At 45.9% G+C, this 19,446-nt stretch overlaps 1 protein-coding gene across 1 annotated transcript in view; it reads right to left on the bottom strand.

The window, feature by feature from the left end:
* LOC139757221 (monocarboxylate transporter 13-like) overlaps window positions 1-19,446 on the bottom strand; it is a 56,874-nt gene that overhangs the window by 28,078 nt on the left and 9,350 nt on the right. Inside the window, exon 3 of the mRNA XM_071677393.1 lies at window positions 14,261-14,392. Within this exon, the coding sequence (XP_071533494.1) occupies window positions 14,261-14,392 (132 nt within the window). The remainder of the gene's footprint in view (window positions 1-14,260; window positions 14,393-19,446) is intronic.

Here is a 19,446-nt window from a genome sequence, read left to right as displayed (position 1 = left end):
AGGGCTGTACCGTCTGGCTTGAGGGTACCGTGCCGTCTTGCACCCAAGACGTTAATTTATGGACAATCCACCCGACCTAGTTGGAAGGATCGAGAGCTCCTGGGAAGATGACAAGAGCTTCGTCTGCAGTACGATGGTATGGCCAGTTTACCGCTGCAGGAATACAGCAAAAAAAAAAAAAAATGTTCTTACTGTATCTTTATACATAAAGCGTTCCACGAATACGTATAAAATTACGTAAACGATCCCCAGATACGATGATCGGTTCATCCAATGAGCATTAAGTTGTCCGCGCTTTCGTCCAATGAGCATAAACTTCGTTCTCGCACCTCATCCAATGAGCGTAAAGCTGCCCCCCCCCCCCGCGCTCTCATCCAATGAGCGTAAAGCTGAACAAAACTCGTCCAATGAGCATGAAGTTGCTTTGCATAACGCTAACCTACGGCTGTCCGCGTTTTCGTTCAATCCGTTTACAGGAAGGAGTTCAGTCAGGCTCGGACGACGCCAGCGTTCAAAATCCCTCTCTGTGTTGGCGTTCAACCCACCACCTCCGTTTACAGGAGTTCAGTCAAGCTCGGCCGACGCCAACGTTCAAAATCCCTCTCTGTGTTGGCGTTCAACCCACCACCTCCGTTTACAGGAGTTCAGTCAAGCTCGGCCGACGCCAACGTTCAAAATCCCTCTCTGTGTTGGGCGTTCAACCCACCACCTCCGTTTCCAGGAGTTCAGTCAGGCTCGGCCGACGCCAACGTTCAAAATCCCTCTCTGTGTTGGGCGTTCAACCCATCACCGCCGATCATAATATTGTTCGCGGTTCCGTCTGTGGGTTTGTAAATAAAATCCCTGAATGCGTTCGCCGAGGATACATTCCACCAATGAATGGCATTCGATACAGATTTTAAAACTTTCAATGAACTGAAATGACCAGCGACCCCCTCCCCCCCAAAAAAAAAGGGTTCAAGGTTCTTCAACTTTGATTTTGAATTTGATTAAAACCCTAACAGTCGATGTATCTTATATTTTCAAACTTGGAAATGCAAATCTTGATTCGTCACTTATTGACATGGAGTATCTTTTTATCTTTTATTTCCCCCCCCTTTTTTTTACACACACACACACACACACACATATATATATATATATATATATATATATATATATATATATATATATATATATATACACGCTCAGCGGTGCAATTTTAATGTTCCACCGACACAAAATTTTAAACTTTTGCTGATACAGATTTTTAATCTTGTACGCTTGGGAATGGTAGTGTCAAAACATTCAACTATTGGTAACAGAACTCTTTTTTGTTTCATTTTACGCTCGCTGATAAAATATCTTTCAATATTTCCTATCCTACTGTGAGCCGTTACTCTTTTTTTTTTTTAGCCTAATCTATTTTCATCGCTAATGAGGCACGGTGTATGAGGCCTCAAGCGCCCTTTCTACCTGGCATCTCACTTTCGTCTATATTCCCTGCACTGAAAAATTCATCCACGAAGAAATGATAACAAATGATAACAGAAATCTTCTCATTCATCATCATTTACTAACACACAAACTCACTCATTTCGAACCTCTCATTCTTCTCTTTCGAAGCCTGGCCTTTCCGTGTGTCATGGAAAACGAGCCCCAGTAAAATCATGCGCGTCACAATTCTTCTAAACATGACGTAAAATATTCTAAAATACCAGATTCTTGAGGTAAGGTTTAAGGTGTCTGTCACTTATTAAATTTTCCACTATATGTGTGTCAGCATATACATACATACATATATATATATATATATATATATATATATATATATATATATATATATATATATATATATATTATCCCTGGGGATAGGGGAGAAAGAATACTTCCCACGTATTCCCTGCGTGTCGTAGAAGGCGACTAAAAGGGGAGGGAGCTGAAGGCTGAAAATCCCCCCCACCTTTTTTTTTTTTTTTAACTTTCCAAGAGAAGGAACAGAGAAGGGGGCCATGTGAGGATGTTCCCTCAAAGGCCCAGTCCTCTGTTCTGAACGCTACCTCGCTAATGCGGGAAATGGCGAATAGTTTGAAAAAAAAAAAAAATATATATTATATATATATATATATATATATATATATATATATATATATATATATATATATATATCTGCTCGTCAGCAGTAATATATAAAAAAAAAAAAAAAACCAGGAGAAACACGAAATTCAAATACGTTTTTTTTTTCCCCGTTGATATGCATACACACAGAAGGAAACCGTGTCGCGGGGCCATTGTTACCGCTCAAACCTTCCCCCTTGTCTTTATTACTTAACCAGCCAAGGAGGCTGTTAGGGCATGCCAGGCAGATCCCACCGGCCATTAAGAGAGTGTTAGCACCACACACACACACCACACATCATCATCACGTCTCACAGGGGAAAAATGGAGCTCCTTTATTGTCTCTAGTCCCCCCCGCAACCCCAGGCAACGAACAAGACACGTCCGTTTTCTTTTCATTTTTCCCCCCTCCCCAGTATGAACTAGATATGCCATTTTATATATATAAATATACCTTTCCTTTTTGCAGAGTTGCAATCCCCCAGTACGAACACAAACATGTGGAGTTGCCCTTCCCCCCCAGTATGAACAAGATACACCTGCTTGTATTTCCCCCCAGTAAGAATATATATATATATATATATATATATATATATATATATATATATATATATATATATATATATATATATTCCCCCTCCCCCCAGTATGAACAAAACAGTCCGGGTTTATATTTCCCCCAGTATGAACACGACAGGTGGAGGGGAGGTGTGTGTGTGTGTGTGGGGGAGGGGAGGTGTGTGTGTGTGTGTGTGTGGGGGTAGTGGTGGTGGGTTGAGGAAACAGAAGGATGCTGGCGAAGTGTAAACAATGAGCCTCTCGCCCCAGACAGCTCAACAATACTGGCCCCCCCCACCACCACCTCGCCAACACCAACAACACACGCCAACACTCCCCCGCCGCCCGTCCACCCGACACTCCTCCACCCTCCTCCTCCTCCCCCACAACTGTCTCCAACATCTGTTTCACTTTATAACTCTTTCCAACATGTTCCTCCCCCTCTGTGTAGCGCCCCCCCAGTATCCGCTAATCTCCATTAACTTGATGATAAACCACATATTTTTTTTTTCACGTGCTCCCCCCACACCATGCCAGATCCCCTAACGTCTCTACCATTTGAGTTCCAATCCCGGTGTCGAATATCTTTCAATAGTAGTGAAGTCTATGCAGATCTCGAGAGCCTGTCTGGGCGAACACTGATGATGCTTGGCGTAGGAGAAAAATTATGTCATGTAATATCTCTGAAGTGAAAGCTTAAAATAATTATATATTTTTTCTTTTCTTCAGAGAATGTTGATTGGTAACAAGGCACACAGCAAGATACTGCCACATAGTAGCAATCACGTGTGTCATTTTGCCGTCAAGTGTATAGCACAAGACCGCTGCACATTACCAACGAATTAAGTCCAACTTGTTGTCAAAAAAGCATAGCAAAGACGGTTGAATATCGGCATCGAAATCACAGTCGGCATTCGTAACAGCGCCACGAGTGTTTGATCTGGAGCAGAGAATCGCGTTCTCGTCTCTCGAGATGACCGACCCACCCACCTCCCTTCCCTCGCCTCTCTCTCTCTCTCTCTCTCTCTCTCTCTCTCTCTCTCTCTCTCTCTCTCTCTCTCTCTCTCTCTCTCTCTCTCAATCCCTCATTTCATTTAGGTCTCGCGGACAAACGTCCACGGGATCTTCCCAGATTAAATCGGATGCGTCTGCGGAGGCGGGCCGATCTCTCAGATGACCTCAGCGGGCCAGGAGAGTGTGTTCAGGACGCCGTAAAAGGGGATTACATGGACAAGACCTGGATGAGGCGACTCCTGATATAAAAGACGGCTCTCTTGGTTGGTTGGGGGGGTCAAGGTTATGGTCGTTATCCGCGACGTTCGCTGAGAGGATTGTGCGCTGGATCGTCGTCTTACCCATTTTGTGTTGGTCGTTAGCGTCCGTCCAGTCTGCTTTCTCGTATTGTTGTCATTTCGCTTTTCAATCCCCAGGCCTGTCTTTACCCCCCACCAAGGGTAACATATGTCAAAAAAAGGCCGGGGTATCATTATAACCGACAGAGATACTTAAATGCACAGCAACCAGACAGAAAAAAAATATACGGAGGAAATCTGAAACAAGAATTTAGGTCGAGACGTCTGGCGACTCGACTGGTTCTATAAATCAAAACAGGATACGGATGTACGTGGGGGGGGGGGGGCAGCGACTGTTATGTTACGATGCATTCACGGCTGAAAACAGGTTATGAAATCACTCTATGAATGGAACAGGAGCCTAGTTAAAGCTGAGAGCTCGTCACACGCGAGAGAGAGAGAGCCGAGCTGGCTTGAGTAGGAGCGGCAACAGGCATATGCAAAAGTCTCAAGACCTAAGGCTCATGTGCCTCAGCCAGTGGCGTCCTGCCCTGTCGACTCGCAAGGAGAGTGAGGAACGGCTTCGCAGAACACATCGAGGAGGCTGAAGAACCCCAGGGACGATGGTCGAGGTGTCCAGGAAAGCGGGAGGAGGCGAGTGTGGCGCTCGCTTTAAGCCAAGCGATGACGACGTGTCTTCGTGGAGCCTCCCCGTCAGGAGAGCGACGCGGGGGAACGCTAAACTCCACGCCACCGTGGCTAGAGAACCCTAGGCTGTGTTGTATCACCGAGAGAAAAAAAAAAACGGATAATCGGGAAGTGAGCACATGTGAATCCCCGAAGGAGCAACTCCGAAACTGGGAGTTTTAGGAAAAAAGAAAAAGATGGTTTGAGAGACTAATGGTTCATTAATTGCACAATTAACTTTTACGAGAGCGTGTGCATTTTGAGATTAAAAAAAAAAAGGAGGGAGGGAGGGATGGGTAACCGTTAGTTCTCGCGCTGTTAGAAGGTGGTATATGACTCTCTCCCCTTGCGGAGAAGGTAAAAAAAAAATATATAATAATTTCTATGCAAAAATGATCTAATGGGGAGGGTATGTACGATTAAGGCGCCTTTCCAAATTCAATACCACTAGCCTGAGGTGCCCTATAGCAGGACGCGGACTCTGGCATGCTAATATCCCCCTCCTGATTTATGCAAACGACTCGCCGGGAATCAGATCTTTCATGGGTGATGCTAAACTGGTGAGACAAATGGAGAGCGAGAGCGCTTTCGCGACAAAACCCACCACAACTGTACGACGGGGGACCAGAAAGAAGCCTTGGCGTGAGATGGTGGTGGCCCGGCGAGTGTTAAGACTCCCTCCCCGCACGTATTTACGAAAGGAGGAACATAAGAAGGCACTTCTGCAAACATAAAGCAGGTGCCAATATGAGGAGGGTGGGGAGCTGACGAAAAGGGGCAGGCAAAAGGAAGAGGGACCAAGATGGAGATCAACAAAACCATGTGTTAACGAGTCTTTTCTCCTTCTTCTTCTTCTTCTTCTCCTCTTCAGCCATTCCCAGTCTCTGAAGGAAGGGATCCCGAGAGGCGATCTGTAATGGTCTATGGTTCAGAACGGTATGGAGAGGGGGGTCTCTCTGTAATGGCCTGGAACGGTCTCAAGCCACAGCATCCGTGCCACTAATCTTCCAGCAGTCATCTAAAGACCCTGGAACGGTGTATGGACACATTTGTCGTGCCACTAATATGCCAAGGGGGGGGGGGGCGCCGCCCCCCCCATCACCAGTCCCTGGAATGGCACGGGACGATCCCAAAAGTACACCTTCCATAAAATTAATCTTCCAGAAGCCAACGACGATCCTGGAAGGTTATGGAAGGATCTCGTGGGTACATACTCCACGCCAGTAGGTTTCCAGCGACCATCCACGGTCCGGGAACGTCATGGAATGATAGCAAGGTATACAGTTTCCATGCCACTAATTCCTTTCAGCATCCTTGTACGTTCCTGGAATCTTATGAAACGACCTTATGGTACATTCCCCCACGCCACTGGCCTTCCAGCAGGCCACCTACGGTCCTGGAATGGCATGGAACGACCCCCAAGGTACATTCTCCACGCCACTGATCTTCCAGCAGCCATCAGTGGCGCTTGTATGGCCTCTTTTAAAGAGTATACACTTCCCGTACCCTTACCAACAGCCATCAACCACATTCCATATGTACTGGAAAGATCCTGCAGCGGTGTTCCTCACCCTACATCCATCCACCACATCATCAAGTCGCCCTTCTCAACCAGTTTTCAGAACCTTTACTTTTCATTTTCCTCTCCTTTTTTTCTTTTTTTTTATTTACCCCCTCATTCTTTGTCTCTTCCCAAGGTTGGGAAGTTCCTTCATAAAACTTTTTCTTTTTTTTTTTTTCTTTTTACACAACTCTCCATCATCGGTCGGGCTGCCATCAAACTCGAAACGTTTCATTTGAAGCGAGTTTCCGTTTCCTGGAACTGACGAGCTGCCCCCCAACTCTCTCTCTCTCTCTCTCTCTCTCTCTCTCTCTCTCTCTCTCTCTCTCTCTCTCTCTCTCTCGCTGGGAGGACTCGAGGAAAAGGTGTGGATTTTCGTCCACTATTTAAAAGAGGCTCGATATGGATCGCCGGCGGCGGGGCGATTTGGATCCTTCGGCCGTTGGCCCGTAAGGGCGATCGCCGCCACACATTCGGGAGGGCGTGTAAGGTCCCCAGGATGGGGGACGTCCAGGTCTCCCATTACACTCTGTCAACAATACCCCTAACACAAGACTTGACGCCACTTCGCCTCTACTACTTTATAACCCCCTACCCATCCCCCTTCCCCATTCTTCCCCCCCCCCCCCATTCCCTTTTCTTCAACCTCCCAACGCCACAATCGACCTTAGCTCCTCCATCATTTTTTCCTCCACAGTCTCATACGCCACCAGCTCCCTTTAGTTTCTCCACCGTTTCTACATAAATCTCCAACACCAACCTTCGTTTTTCCCAAAACCTCCAAGAATACCATCGACCTTCGTTTCCCCCCAACCCTTTCTCCACCACCTCCATCGCCAACATTCGTTTCCCCCCCTCCCAACCAACCATTTCTTCAACCTCCACCACCATCACCACCATCAACTTTCCCCTTTCCCACCCATTTCTTCGAAGTCCAACCCCATCAACTCTTCTATTCCCAACTCTCCACCATGACCATCCCCCCCCAAAAAAAAAATTCCATCTCGGTCTACCACACAACCTCAAACCCCTGTACGCACGACCTCGACTCCAAATCCCCACTCCGTCCAAACCTTTAGAACACACGACCTCCATCCGTTCTCAAGCGTATCCTCATCCGGACGACGCAAGGCGCTGGCGTATCCGTTACTGCGTAACTCACATGCGAGCATTCAAAGCTTCCCCCCCCCCCCCACTCTACGTAGCGTCGTGGTACGCAAACTCCCGCGTTCGTTATCCAAAAACGGATTTTTTTAATGCATTTCTTTATTCTCTCTCTCTCTCTCTCTCTCTCTCTCTCTCTCTCTCTCTCTCTCTCTCTCTCTAAAGACAAAGATGTATTAACAGTTTCTGGTCCGTCTTTATCATCTACCACGCCATAAAAAAATGTCCCACATCTGGGGGGGGGGTATGAGAGAGAGAGAGAGAGAGAGAGAGAGAGAGAGAGAGAGAGAGAGAGAGAGAGAGAGAGAGTACCCACGTATGGTCTGCGTGTCGTAGAGGGGGTCGTCTTAAGACGGGGCGCGAACTGGGTGTGTGTGTGTGTGTGAGAGAGAGAGAGAGAGAGAGAGAGAGAGAGAGAGAGAGAGAGAGAGAGAGAGAGAGAGAGAGAGAGAGAGAGAGAGAGAGAGAGAGAGAGTCTGTTTATCTTCCCCTCCTGTACGATCACCTTCCAAATACAAGGAACAGAGGAAGGAAGGAAGGAGCCAAGTGGATATTTTTTTTCTCTCTCTCTCTCTTCCCCCCTTTAAGGCTAATTCATCTCCATCTGACGTAGCCACCTCTGCTCCAGTGGGGGAAATTGTGATCGCGAGACGTGGGTACGATCCCAACACACACACACACACACACACAGTTCGCTCTTGTGATTTCATCGGCGCTAATTAACTGTACACTAATTAACTTACACTAATTAACTACCTGCAAAGCCCCTCTCGGCACCGATGACTCGGTTTTTAATAATTCTGTAACCAATTCTTCCGGTTCATTTCAACTGGTAATTTAAGACCTGTTAGAATATGTATCAGTCACCGTTCAAATATTCCTCTCCACTAATTTATCTACTGATCACCATTGATGCGTTCTAAACTGAGCTTCACTTCTTCATGTTACGGGACTACACAAACTTAAAACTGGTTTATCGTATCACCCACCACACCGTCTTAAACTAACGCATCACATTACCCACAAGTCTTAAACTAGTTTATCAAATTACTGACTAAATAATCTAGTTTATCATATTTACTAACAATACAATCTTAAACTAGTTTATCATATTACTAACCACACAATCTTAAACTAGTTTATCTCACGTAGAATTTACTGATATCTGATGGTACGATCCTTGAGCACAACGGTACGACCCTTGAACACGACGGTACGACCCAATGAGCACGACGGTACGACCCTTGAGCACGACGGTACGACCCCCTGAGCACGACCTGGAGCACGAAGTCACCATCCTTCGGTAGGAAGGCACGAACTCTGACCTGATCCTCATGGGGCCCAGGTCAGGTCAGAGGGCCAAGCACGTTCGTACCCAAGGGGTGTACCGTCGTGCTCAAGCGTCGTACCGTCGTGCTGTGCGAGTTAAAGGTCTTCACTTCCTACAAGAGCCCCAGGTCGTACACACACACAGACATACACACAGACACACACACACACACATATATATATATATATATATATATATATATATATATATATATATATATATATATATATATATATATATTATATATATATATTCATACATATACGCCATTGCCCGCGCTAGCGAGGTAGCGTCAAGAACAAAGGACTGAGCCTAGGAGGGGGGAAAGAAAAAAATATCCTCACTCTTGCTTTCCCAGGCAAGTCCACACAAGGCCATGACGCTCCCGTCCAAGAATAATTCTCGAAATGCCAGGCGCTCTGCTCCTGATGGGGGAGGAGGCGGACGGACGGACGGACGGACGACCGGGAGGCCCTACGCGACGCTGACGTAGGCGTGGAAGATTGTTGAAGAGATGACCTCTGACCTCTAGGGGGGGGACCAGAGCTGTCAAACTCCTGCCAGCGGAATGCCCCCCCCTAGTGTATCTCCCAGACTCTCTCTCTCTCTCTCTCTCTCTCTCTCTCTCTCTCTCTCTCTCTCTCTCTCTCTCTCTCTCTCTCTCCCTGCTATAGTGCTTACAAAGCTACGATACTCCATGTAGAGGTCACAATAACCCCCCACCCCACTCCCCACCCCTCTCTCTCTCTACTATCGTTCTTACGATGCTACGATACAAGGCTCTCTCACGGTGCCGACGTGTGTGTGTACGATCCTGGGCGAGGCAAACGATAGCCTCCCCTCTGACGACGGTGCTATTTGTATTTACGATACCGTTTACGATACGATACCGTTTTACGATACCCTTTTACGATACCGGCACCGTTTACGATACCGTCGCCGATCGTGTTCTCGACTTACACGAGAAAAAATAAAATCACACCAATACTACGATACCTCCTTTACCTCCCACAATATATATGTACATCTTCAGCATAAGACTGCGATATCCTTTCGCACATCGTGTGTCCATAAGCCCCTCGACAATATACCTAAGATCGCGTTTAAAACAACTAATTCACAATAATCTATAACCCTAGAACAATATATATATATATATATATATATATATATATATATATATATATACATGGACAATCGTATGTTTACCAAATGGCGTCCTAGCTTCGTCTCTTCGTTGTATATCAACTGACTGTTAAATTTCTCTCTTGTGTCTCACCCTGATGATGTGATTATTATATGAAAGTGCACTTGGGAACTTATCGTGTTTCATTTTCCCCGTGGGCTCATAGGAATATCTTGATCACGCGCAGAATTGTGATCCTTTCCAATATATATATATATATATATATATATATATATATATATGCATCTTTTCTTGACTTAATGTTGTAACGGCCGTTACAAGGATGGTAGGAGTCGTTACTGGGATGGTAAGAGCCGTTACTGGGATAATAAGAAGTCATTAATGGGATGGTATGAATCATCACTAGGACGCCAAGCCATTAGCGGGATGTTAAGGGTCGTCGTCATCGTTAGCAGGATGGTAACAGTAGTTACCTGAAACGTGTGGGATCCGTCCCCGTGACCTTCTTAACTTCGCGAGTCTTATATATATATATTTATATATGTAATCCCATCTTGGGCACACGGGTGGGAGGGGGGGGGGACGTCCCGGACGCCCGGGTATTGGTTCCTGACGAAATTTCCCGCCACAGGATAGAGAGAGAGAGAGAGAGAGAGAGAGAGAGAGAGAGAGAGAGAGAGAGAGAGAGAGAGAGAGAGAGGAGGTGGTTTATATTGATTACGGGCAACGCCTCTCCCAAGGCCTGGCAGTCTTCTTCCACTCTCACCACCTCTCACTCTTTCCCCTCCTTTTATTCATCTCTCTCTCTCTCTCACCCCCATTTCCCCCACCCCTCTCCACACTTCAACCATCACCCTCGTCCGCTCTTCGCAGTGGAGGAGGAACACCCCACTCACCTCTCTCTCTCTCTCTCTCTCTCTCTCTCTCTCTCTCTCCCCGACACCTCATCGCTACCTGTCCCTCCGTGATCTTCCCTCCCACGTTTTCCCCTCACCCTAGCCTTCACCCCCCCCTCCCAAAAGCCAGGAGGACACGAGATAAACCAGAAGCTGTGAGTCTCCAGGCTCTTCACCCACCCTCACTTTACTCACTAACCAAGAAAACCTATAAAACTAAGGTTCCCGCTTGACTCCACCCTATAAAACTGGGGTCCAAGTCGCCTTCCAGACATAAAACCAACAAAACTGGGATACATCCTCCTCCTCCTCCCGCCCCGCTCGACTCCATCCAGCAATACCTACAAAAATGTCGTTCTGTTTCACTCACTCCCACGAAACCTACAAATCACGAGTCCTGCCTCACACACAATCCCATAAAACCTACAAAAACCGTAATTTTGTTATACACAATCCCATAAAACCTACAAAACCGTAATTTTGTTATACACAATCCCATAAAACCTACAAAACCGTAATTTTGTTATACACAATCCCATAAAACCTACAAAACCGTAATTTTGTTATACACAATCCCATAAAACCTACAAAAACCGAACTTTTGCTATACACAATCCCAAAAAACCTACAAAAACCGTAGTTTTGTTGAACACAATCCCATAGAAAACCCTAAAAATAAACTGCAGTCTTGTTTCACTCCATCCCATAAAATCCACAAAATTGCAATCACGTTATCACTAAATTTCCCCCCCCCCCCAAAAAAAAACCCCTACAAATCAGGGGTCCCGCTTTGAGCCAGTCCCATAAAACCCACTAAACTGGGATCCAGCTTGATCCACTCCCACAAAACTGGAGATGCCGCCTAACTTGGGTCACACAAAACATAAAAAGAGTTTCTGCTCGAGGCTTGCGTATGTGTGTGTGTGTGTGTGTGTGTGTGTGTGTGTGTGTGTGTGTGGGAGAGGGAGGGAGGGAGGGGGTGTTTAGTACTCTCACACACCCTTTCCTCCCCTTCCCCAGAAGCTGGGGTGGTGCAATCCCCCTACCCTCGTAAATCTCAGGGGGTCGGGGGTCTCTCTCTCTCTCTCTCTCTCTCTCTCTCTCTCTCTCTCTCTCTCTCTCTCTCTCTCTCTCTCTCTCTCTCTCTGTCTGTCTGTCTGTCTCTCTCTCTCTCTCTCTCTCTCTCTCTCTCTCTCTCTCTCTCTGTCTCCGTCCTACAGGAAGCCACGGAAAAAAAAAAAAAATGCAAAAATACAAAAAAAATACAAAAATCACCATAGAATCGATTCCCCTGTACACGGTGCGCCATCTGTCAATGTCGATGTCAAAAAAACATACATCAGAAAATGAGAGAGGGAAAATAATCATGCCATTGTGTGCTGTATTTTAAACCTCCATGTCTATATATATATATACATATTTTTTTTTTTTTAAACCATTCGCCATTTCCCGCGTTAGCGAGGTAGCGTTAAGAACAGAGGACTGGGCCTTTTTTGGAATATCCTCACCTGGCCCCCTCTGTTCCTTCTTTTGGAAAATTAAAAAAAAAACGAGAGGGGAGGATTTCCAGCCCCCCGCTCCCTCCCCTTTTAGTCGCCTTCTACGACACGCAGGGAATATGTGGGAAGTATTCTTAATCCCCTATCCCCAGGGATAATATATATATATATATATATATATATATATATATATATATATATATATATATATATATATAAATCTACTACCAATTCGCCTATGTCTCCATAACTCTCACTACCTGTGTAATATCGCTGGCAACAACAACAGATAATGTCCACACGGGAGCCTCGAAAGCTTTGGGAAATGCTTTTAAAAAAAAAAATGTCGTCCCGTCATTTTATATAAATCTTCCTTAGCCACTGAATAATGGGGAAAATAATTCATTTAATTTCAAAGTGAGATGACACCATGACGAAGTGAGACGATCAAAAAGGGTTAACTTTCCCCTCTGTCCTATGCGAAATTAACCCTAATTTCCCGATGAAAGCTTAATCAACCCTGGCAAAAAAAGAGAAGAAAAAAAAGCGATACTAAATCGTACTAAAGAGACGTTGAATCCACTTCAATCTGTCCCAGATGAGAACAGCCAAGACTCCACATCCCGAAGCAGACAGTGAAATGCCTTGGAAGACGTGTCCATGAAATATCAGAATATGTTCAAAAGGTATTATAATATATACGTTGGCACAAAGGGGGATCGAATGGCAATTAAAGGGGACTTAATCCATGGCAGAAAAAACAAAAAAGTTAATAGTCTGCTGGAAGAAAGAAAAAAAAAAATTGTTTGAAAATGTAAAAAAAAGAAAAATATATGTAATCCTATACTGGTGTGTAAACAGGCGCTCGAGGCCAATGCAAACAAGTTAAAAACGAGGTCAAAGAATGAAAAAGTCGTCAACAAGGAATTCATAACTGGAAAAATAAATGCATCTTGAAGGAAAACACGAGCGATGGGCATGGGGAACCAACACTGCGTACACACACACACACACACACACACACGAACACCTCCAGATGGGTCACAGTTGGCAAGGAGGTCATGACCCCAGGACTGGTCGCGCTGATGGTGTACTGGGAGGAGGTCATGACCCCAGGACTGGTCGCGCTGATGGTGTACTGGGAGGAGGTCATGACCCCAGGACTGGTCGCGCTGATGGTGTGTACTGGGGAGGTCATGACCCCAGGACTGGTCTCGCTGACGGTGTGTGTACTGTGGGAGGCCATGACCCAAGAACTGATTCCCCAGATAGTGTACTGGGGGGGAGGGGGTCATGACAGCCCAGAAGTGATCCCCCAGAGTGAATACTGGGGGGAAGAAGGAAGGTCATGACCCAGTACCACTAGTCCCCCCTCAGAGGGTGTACTGGGTCAGGTCGTCATGTCCCAAGACCGGTTCCATACGAGTTGGCTCCGGGAAGTGTGTCCCCCGCGTACGAGTGATTTTGAGGACATAACAACCCACATGAGGAGCAATCCACCAGGAAACGTACCTAATCACCATGCAGGGAACCACTCACTACGTCACAGTCACACGTACAGAAACAACACGTTCAGTGGTGTACGATGATCCTTACATCCAGCACTTAGAGCAACTAGAAACAGATGAAGGCAGAAGAAAAATTAGAAAAAAAGGTAAAATAAAGTATAAATTACAGCTATACAAACACGCGGGATATAAAAATGAATAAAAGAAAATAAAGTATAAAAACTACAACAATAAAAACACACGTAATATAAAAAATAAAATATAATACAACTATCACAAACACACGGGATATAAAGATAAAAACAAAGAGGCAATAAAGTACAATAAACAACTATAAAAACAAACGGAATATAAGGCATAATAATAATAATAATAATAATAATAATAATAATAATAATTATAATAATAATAATATAACTAAATCTCTTACAACACACACGGGGTTTGAATGAATGCATGAACACCTCAATTTGAACCTGTTCAACGAAACAGGTGGTGGAGACAGGTGGCTCAATACTTACTGACGTCCATGGCGCGGTCCTCCGCCAGGTGGTTCAACATGTCCGTGTACAGAACGCCGTACGAAAACTGGAGACCCGTGGTTAGCACGTGAACAACGAACACGCATGCGCAGATCAGCCAACCCCATCCACCTGCACAATGGGAGAGGGATAATCTTTGCGTTAGTACAGGTGGGGGAGTGTCAATGGGGGGGGAGGGGTTATATGGGGGTGTGGGGGGGGCGCACGCGCACGTGCTCTCTGGCTAATCCTGTGCACGCGCGTGCACGAGAGCCAACCATAGCCAGCTGCACACGCTTGTGTGCACGTGAGCCAACTGCACACGCGCGCGTGCACATGAGCCACCTTCAGCCCCCTTGCACACACGCGCGTGCACATCAGCCACACACTTGCAAACGCGCGTGCACATGGGCCAGCCACAGCCACCTGCACACGCGCGCTTGCGCACATCGTCCAAAACCATTCTCACAAGAATAATGCTGGTAATTACCCGTACTGAACAGAAGTTAATGGAGATGATAGACCGTAATAATACCACAAAGCCGCGAGGAAGACCCGCGTAAATTTAAATTACGCAGCTAAAAAAAAAACTCCCCAGAATTCTGTGCCATCAGCTTTTAGTGAAGAATGTTACAGCAAGGAAGAATTTCCCCTCTCTCTCTCTGCCTCTGCTCTCGCCCGTCTCTCCCCTCTCTCTCTGCCTCTGCTCTCGCCCGTCTCTCAAGGTAAAAACTTCAAAGTTGTAAGCACTCGTAAGAGACGTTTCTATATATATATGTCTCTCTTTCTGAAGAGGAGAAATAATCCATTCACACGCGCCCCAGTCATTACCATCTTCAAAACCATTAATCATATGCACATGGCTAATAATCACAGACAGATCAATGACGCCTAGATATAACGAAATAAATGAACTCATAATCTTATTTCTATTTCATGTAAAACACCAAATAGCTATCAAATCACTGCCCTTTACGATTAAGTATATAATATCAACAAGGTGATAAGGTTTCCATACAGAGTGTGCCAATTCTCTGTCGTAAACATCAGGTATTTATGAATCATCAAGGCTTCTCTCACAAAGCACGAGATCCTTTGTATTCATGATCTGATTCTTTTCTTGTTTCTTTATTAACAGAATTGAATCCTCATTGAAAAATCACCAGATCACGTGGCGCCATGTAGAGTACAGCCTTGAATTCTTTATATGATGAAATGAACCTTATTTCTCTTATGTTCAAGATCGTCTATACGATGGCTTAGACACTACAAACATTTCAATGCAATTTGATATCTAAATAATGGAGAAGTTAATCAATAGCAAGCCTCAGATATTCTATATCAAAGAACTATAAACCAATCTAAAATCTATGTAAGACTTGTTTCTCTGTGTCAATCCTTGGGTTTCCTATATGATCAAACACACACAAACCTAGCCAGTGAAGTCAACAGCCCGGGTTCGATCCCCGGCGCGGGCAGACGGCTCACAGTTTACCCAGCTGTTCATCATCCTTTCTACTGCTGGTAGATAAAAATGGGTCCCAACTTGGGTAGCGGATGACGCACTCTTGACACGTTTAAAAAAAAAAAAAAATTATGTCCATGTCCGTGGACAATGGTCCATATCGACAAGCCAGCGAGCCTACCAGGTATTCATTCATTCATTCATTTCATTCACTGCTGAGTCTACCTGGGCGTGAAAAAAACTCTCTGCCAGCGAAGTTCCCTTCCCTGACCCCAGCCGGGATCAAGAGATGCAAAGGCGATTGTCAGCTCGTCCACGGCAACCAGCCCCAGCCGGCCTGCAGACGCACTGCCAGACGCACGACATCTTTTCACAACGGCGGAGACGCGCTGCCAGACATGTGACCTCCTCATGGCATCAGTGACCTTGATCTCTGACCTATACTAACGCCGACCCATTTTCTCCCCTGAGTGATACTTAGAAAACCCGTAAAGCTTAGTCGATATCTGCCATATTTTTCCCCCTTGAGTCGTTTAAAACTTTTAATATGGTTGAAAAGGTAAACACACACACACACACACACAGAGACACACACACACGGGTGTAGAACTCCCTACCTACGAATAAGAACACGAACACTGGAGTGTAGAAGTCCCTCCCCACACTGTACATACACAGGTACTGACACGGAGAAAAAACACATATACATGCATGCGCGCTGTACAAACAGGTAATTACACACACACACACACACACAGACACACTGAGGCGGCAACTTGGGAAGGTGAGGGGGTAAAGGGGTAGGGGGTAAGGGGGAGGGGGGAGGTCGATTGAGCCAGAATGGCGACTGGCGCTGACGTGCTCTGCACTAACCACTCCGGGTCTTGCACCAACTTTAACACGCTAATAAACATGACGTAAGTCGCCGTAATTCCTTCCACATTCGCTCCGAGACTGCTGGACCATGGGGGGACCATGGGGGGTGTATTATGGCCCCCAGGGGGGATGAGGGAGGAATGAGGGGGGAAGGAGGAGGGAAAGAAGAGGGGGAAGAGGAGAGAGAGAGAGAGAGAGAGAGAGAGAGAGAGAGAGAGAGAGAGAGAGAGAGAGAGAGAGAGAGAGACTGAAGGAATTAAGCGATGGATGAAGAAGGCGCGTCTACGGTCTTTCCCAGATAAAGCGCTCGGTTACACAGCACACTGCAGGCAGCATTTACGTACGTGGGGTCTAACTCAAAGCGACGGAACGTACTCTCGCTGTAATATACACACACACCTGACTACCGTAACTATACAGCAGGTGAAGAAGGTACAGATGTTCAAACTTACATCCTTAGCAATACCGTGGATTACACAATATACCGTTAACATATTCACTACGCGAGTATAAAATAAACAAGACACACGTACCCATGTATCGAAACTATAAGGGCGGGTGCAAGCAACGGATCGCCCAAGCGAATAACACAGTACTTGACTTTCCGCGCCAATATTTTTCAAAGGGAATTGCTGACGAGAGAGAGAGGCTCTCCAACGCAAGCAGCGTTGATCCGTTAATCCGACGCAAACGTGCGTCCGTCCCCTGCTGGGGGCTGACGTAGTAGTTATCGTACAGGGGAGAGGAGCGCCCCCCTGCTTGATACCGAAACTAATGGGCTAGCTTCGTCGTGTGGACGGACCCATACCATGAGGGAACTGTATATTGGACCCATACCATGAGGAACTGTATATTGGACCCATACCATGAGGGATCTGTATATTGGACCCATACCATATTAATTTCCCCAGGAGCTGCATGGGTTAGGTTAGGTAGGTTAGGTTAGGTTAGGTTATCTAAACCCCTTCCCCCAAGCTTGCTGACGCTATATTTTGATTTAAAAAAAGACGAAGAACGATTATTAATGCATAATAGACGTGCGACATCCTTTTTTTTTTCGACAAATATGTCCTACGTTGTACGACTGATTAATGTGAGGTAGATGGGAGGGCGTGTGATGTAGAGAGTTGGGTCCAGACCGTACGACGCTGAGCAATGAAAATTTATCTTCTCATGTCTCTCTTGACACTTATGACCCCCCCTTTTTTAAAGGCAGGTTTTTTTTTTTCCCCTACTACTCCTCCAAACCCACACATCTTTCCTTTTTTCTTGTCTATTGTTCTATCTCTGGTTATTTTTTTTCCTTCGCGTGGGGACCCTACGCCATTGAAAAAAGAAAAAATAAACAAAATGAAAATCAGTGGACGCTGTCTCCCAGAAAACTATTTCGCCCAATACATAAACAAATGTCAGTATCATGCAAGTATATTATTCCCTTTCAGTAAACCCCCACGAGGTCACATCAAAGTATTATTGAACATAAACGTACACAGGCCTTATAAATCCTGGTCACCTCGTTTTCTTTCCCATAACCTCTTACTCGGGTGATTTGTACCCCCCCCCCCCCCCCCCCCCCCCCACCCCCGATGGCCGGCAGGAAGTTATGTTGTGATTGAGACAGTTTTGGTACGAGCTATAAGTCGTCATGCTCTCTCTCTCTCTCTCTCTCTCTCTCTCTCTCTCTCTCGGTCAGCGCGGGCATTCAGACGCGAACCGTCCGTCCGTCCGTGCGTCCGTTTCCCGGCTACACACCCCCCTGGACGGACGTACGTCGTCGCTCCTCCTCTTCGTCCGTGGGCGCCTTGCGCCATTCCACTCAACGGCTGTTAACCGACTCGCTTCTCTCTCCCGAGCAGTCCAATCCGAGATTGAGTATGATGAGATCCTATTACCGGGGTTCGAGTCTGTTAAGCACAGCGGGTTCTAAACGGCCACAAACGTTAAAAGTCTTTATTCTCTTACCGTCTCCTCTTACAAGGAGGACTTTCCACCTCCCTTTCCTAGATCTTTCTGCACAGCTAACTCAATTACCGTTCAACGCTCCGGACTCACGAGCGAGAGAACCACTTGCGCACTTTTACGTTCAGAAAAAAAGAGGCTTGCTGACCTCTCCCTCGAGGCTAGTATCTCTCAGACCTTAGGTTTAGGGTCGAGCGTTTCCTCTCTCTCTCTCTCTCTCTGGTACATGAACTTTAAAAAGAGCCAGCCTATCTGTATGCTGACATCCATACAGCCAATACTTTCTCGTGTACGGCCAGCTAGTCTTTTCATACACAGCCTTTGTCCTCCTCCCCAGTACGGTGAGTCTCAGTGTTCCGCTACCAAAGTGGCTGGGTCACGTAGCATAACACAGATGAAGAAAAACATAAAATATCATAATACGTAAAATACTCCGCTTAACCTACACACACATCAACATCACATTATTCACCTTTCTTATTTGGTCAATCAGATGTTTCCCTTTAATCGAACTCTGTAGCCAAGCGAGTGAATCTATTACCCTATGAATATCAATGGTAAAGAAAAGAAAGAAAAAGAAAAAAATTACAGCAGCATTGACATCCAGAGAACAAATGTCAACGACTGATTCAAGACGACAACTTCGCTAACACGACACGCAGGGGGAGGAGGGGCAGGGGGAGGGGGTCATACCGTTGGGCTCAGTTGCCGACAAGTGTTTACATATCATCCGGGGAAAAGTCTATATATCTTTTTTTTTTTTCCCTCCCTGTCAAATGCTACGACTCATCCACGCTTATTTCCCGGAGGTTACCTTCATACACAGCCTAGTGACTGCCTCGTGGTTATAGAGCGGTTGACTGGCCTCCCCACAACCCCAAGAATT

The sequence above is a fragment of the Panulirus ornatus genome, chromosome 25, assembly GCF_036320965.1.
Source record: "Panulirus ornatus isolate Po-2019 chromosome 25, ASM3632096v1, whole genome shotgun sequence".
In the NCBI taxonomy this organism is placed as follows: Eukaryota; Metazoa; Arthropoda; class Malacostraca; order Decapoda; family Palinuridae; genus Panulirus; species Panulirus ornatus.
Note: the sequence above shows the minus strand (reverse complement) of the source record. Positions and strands in the feature narration are given on the sequence as shown.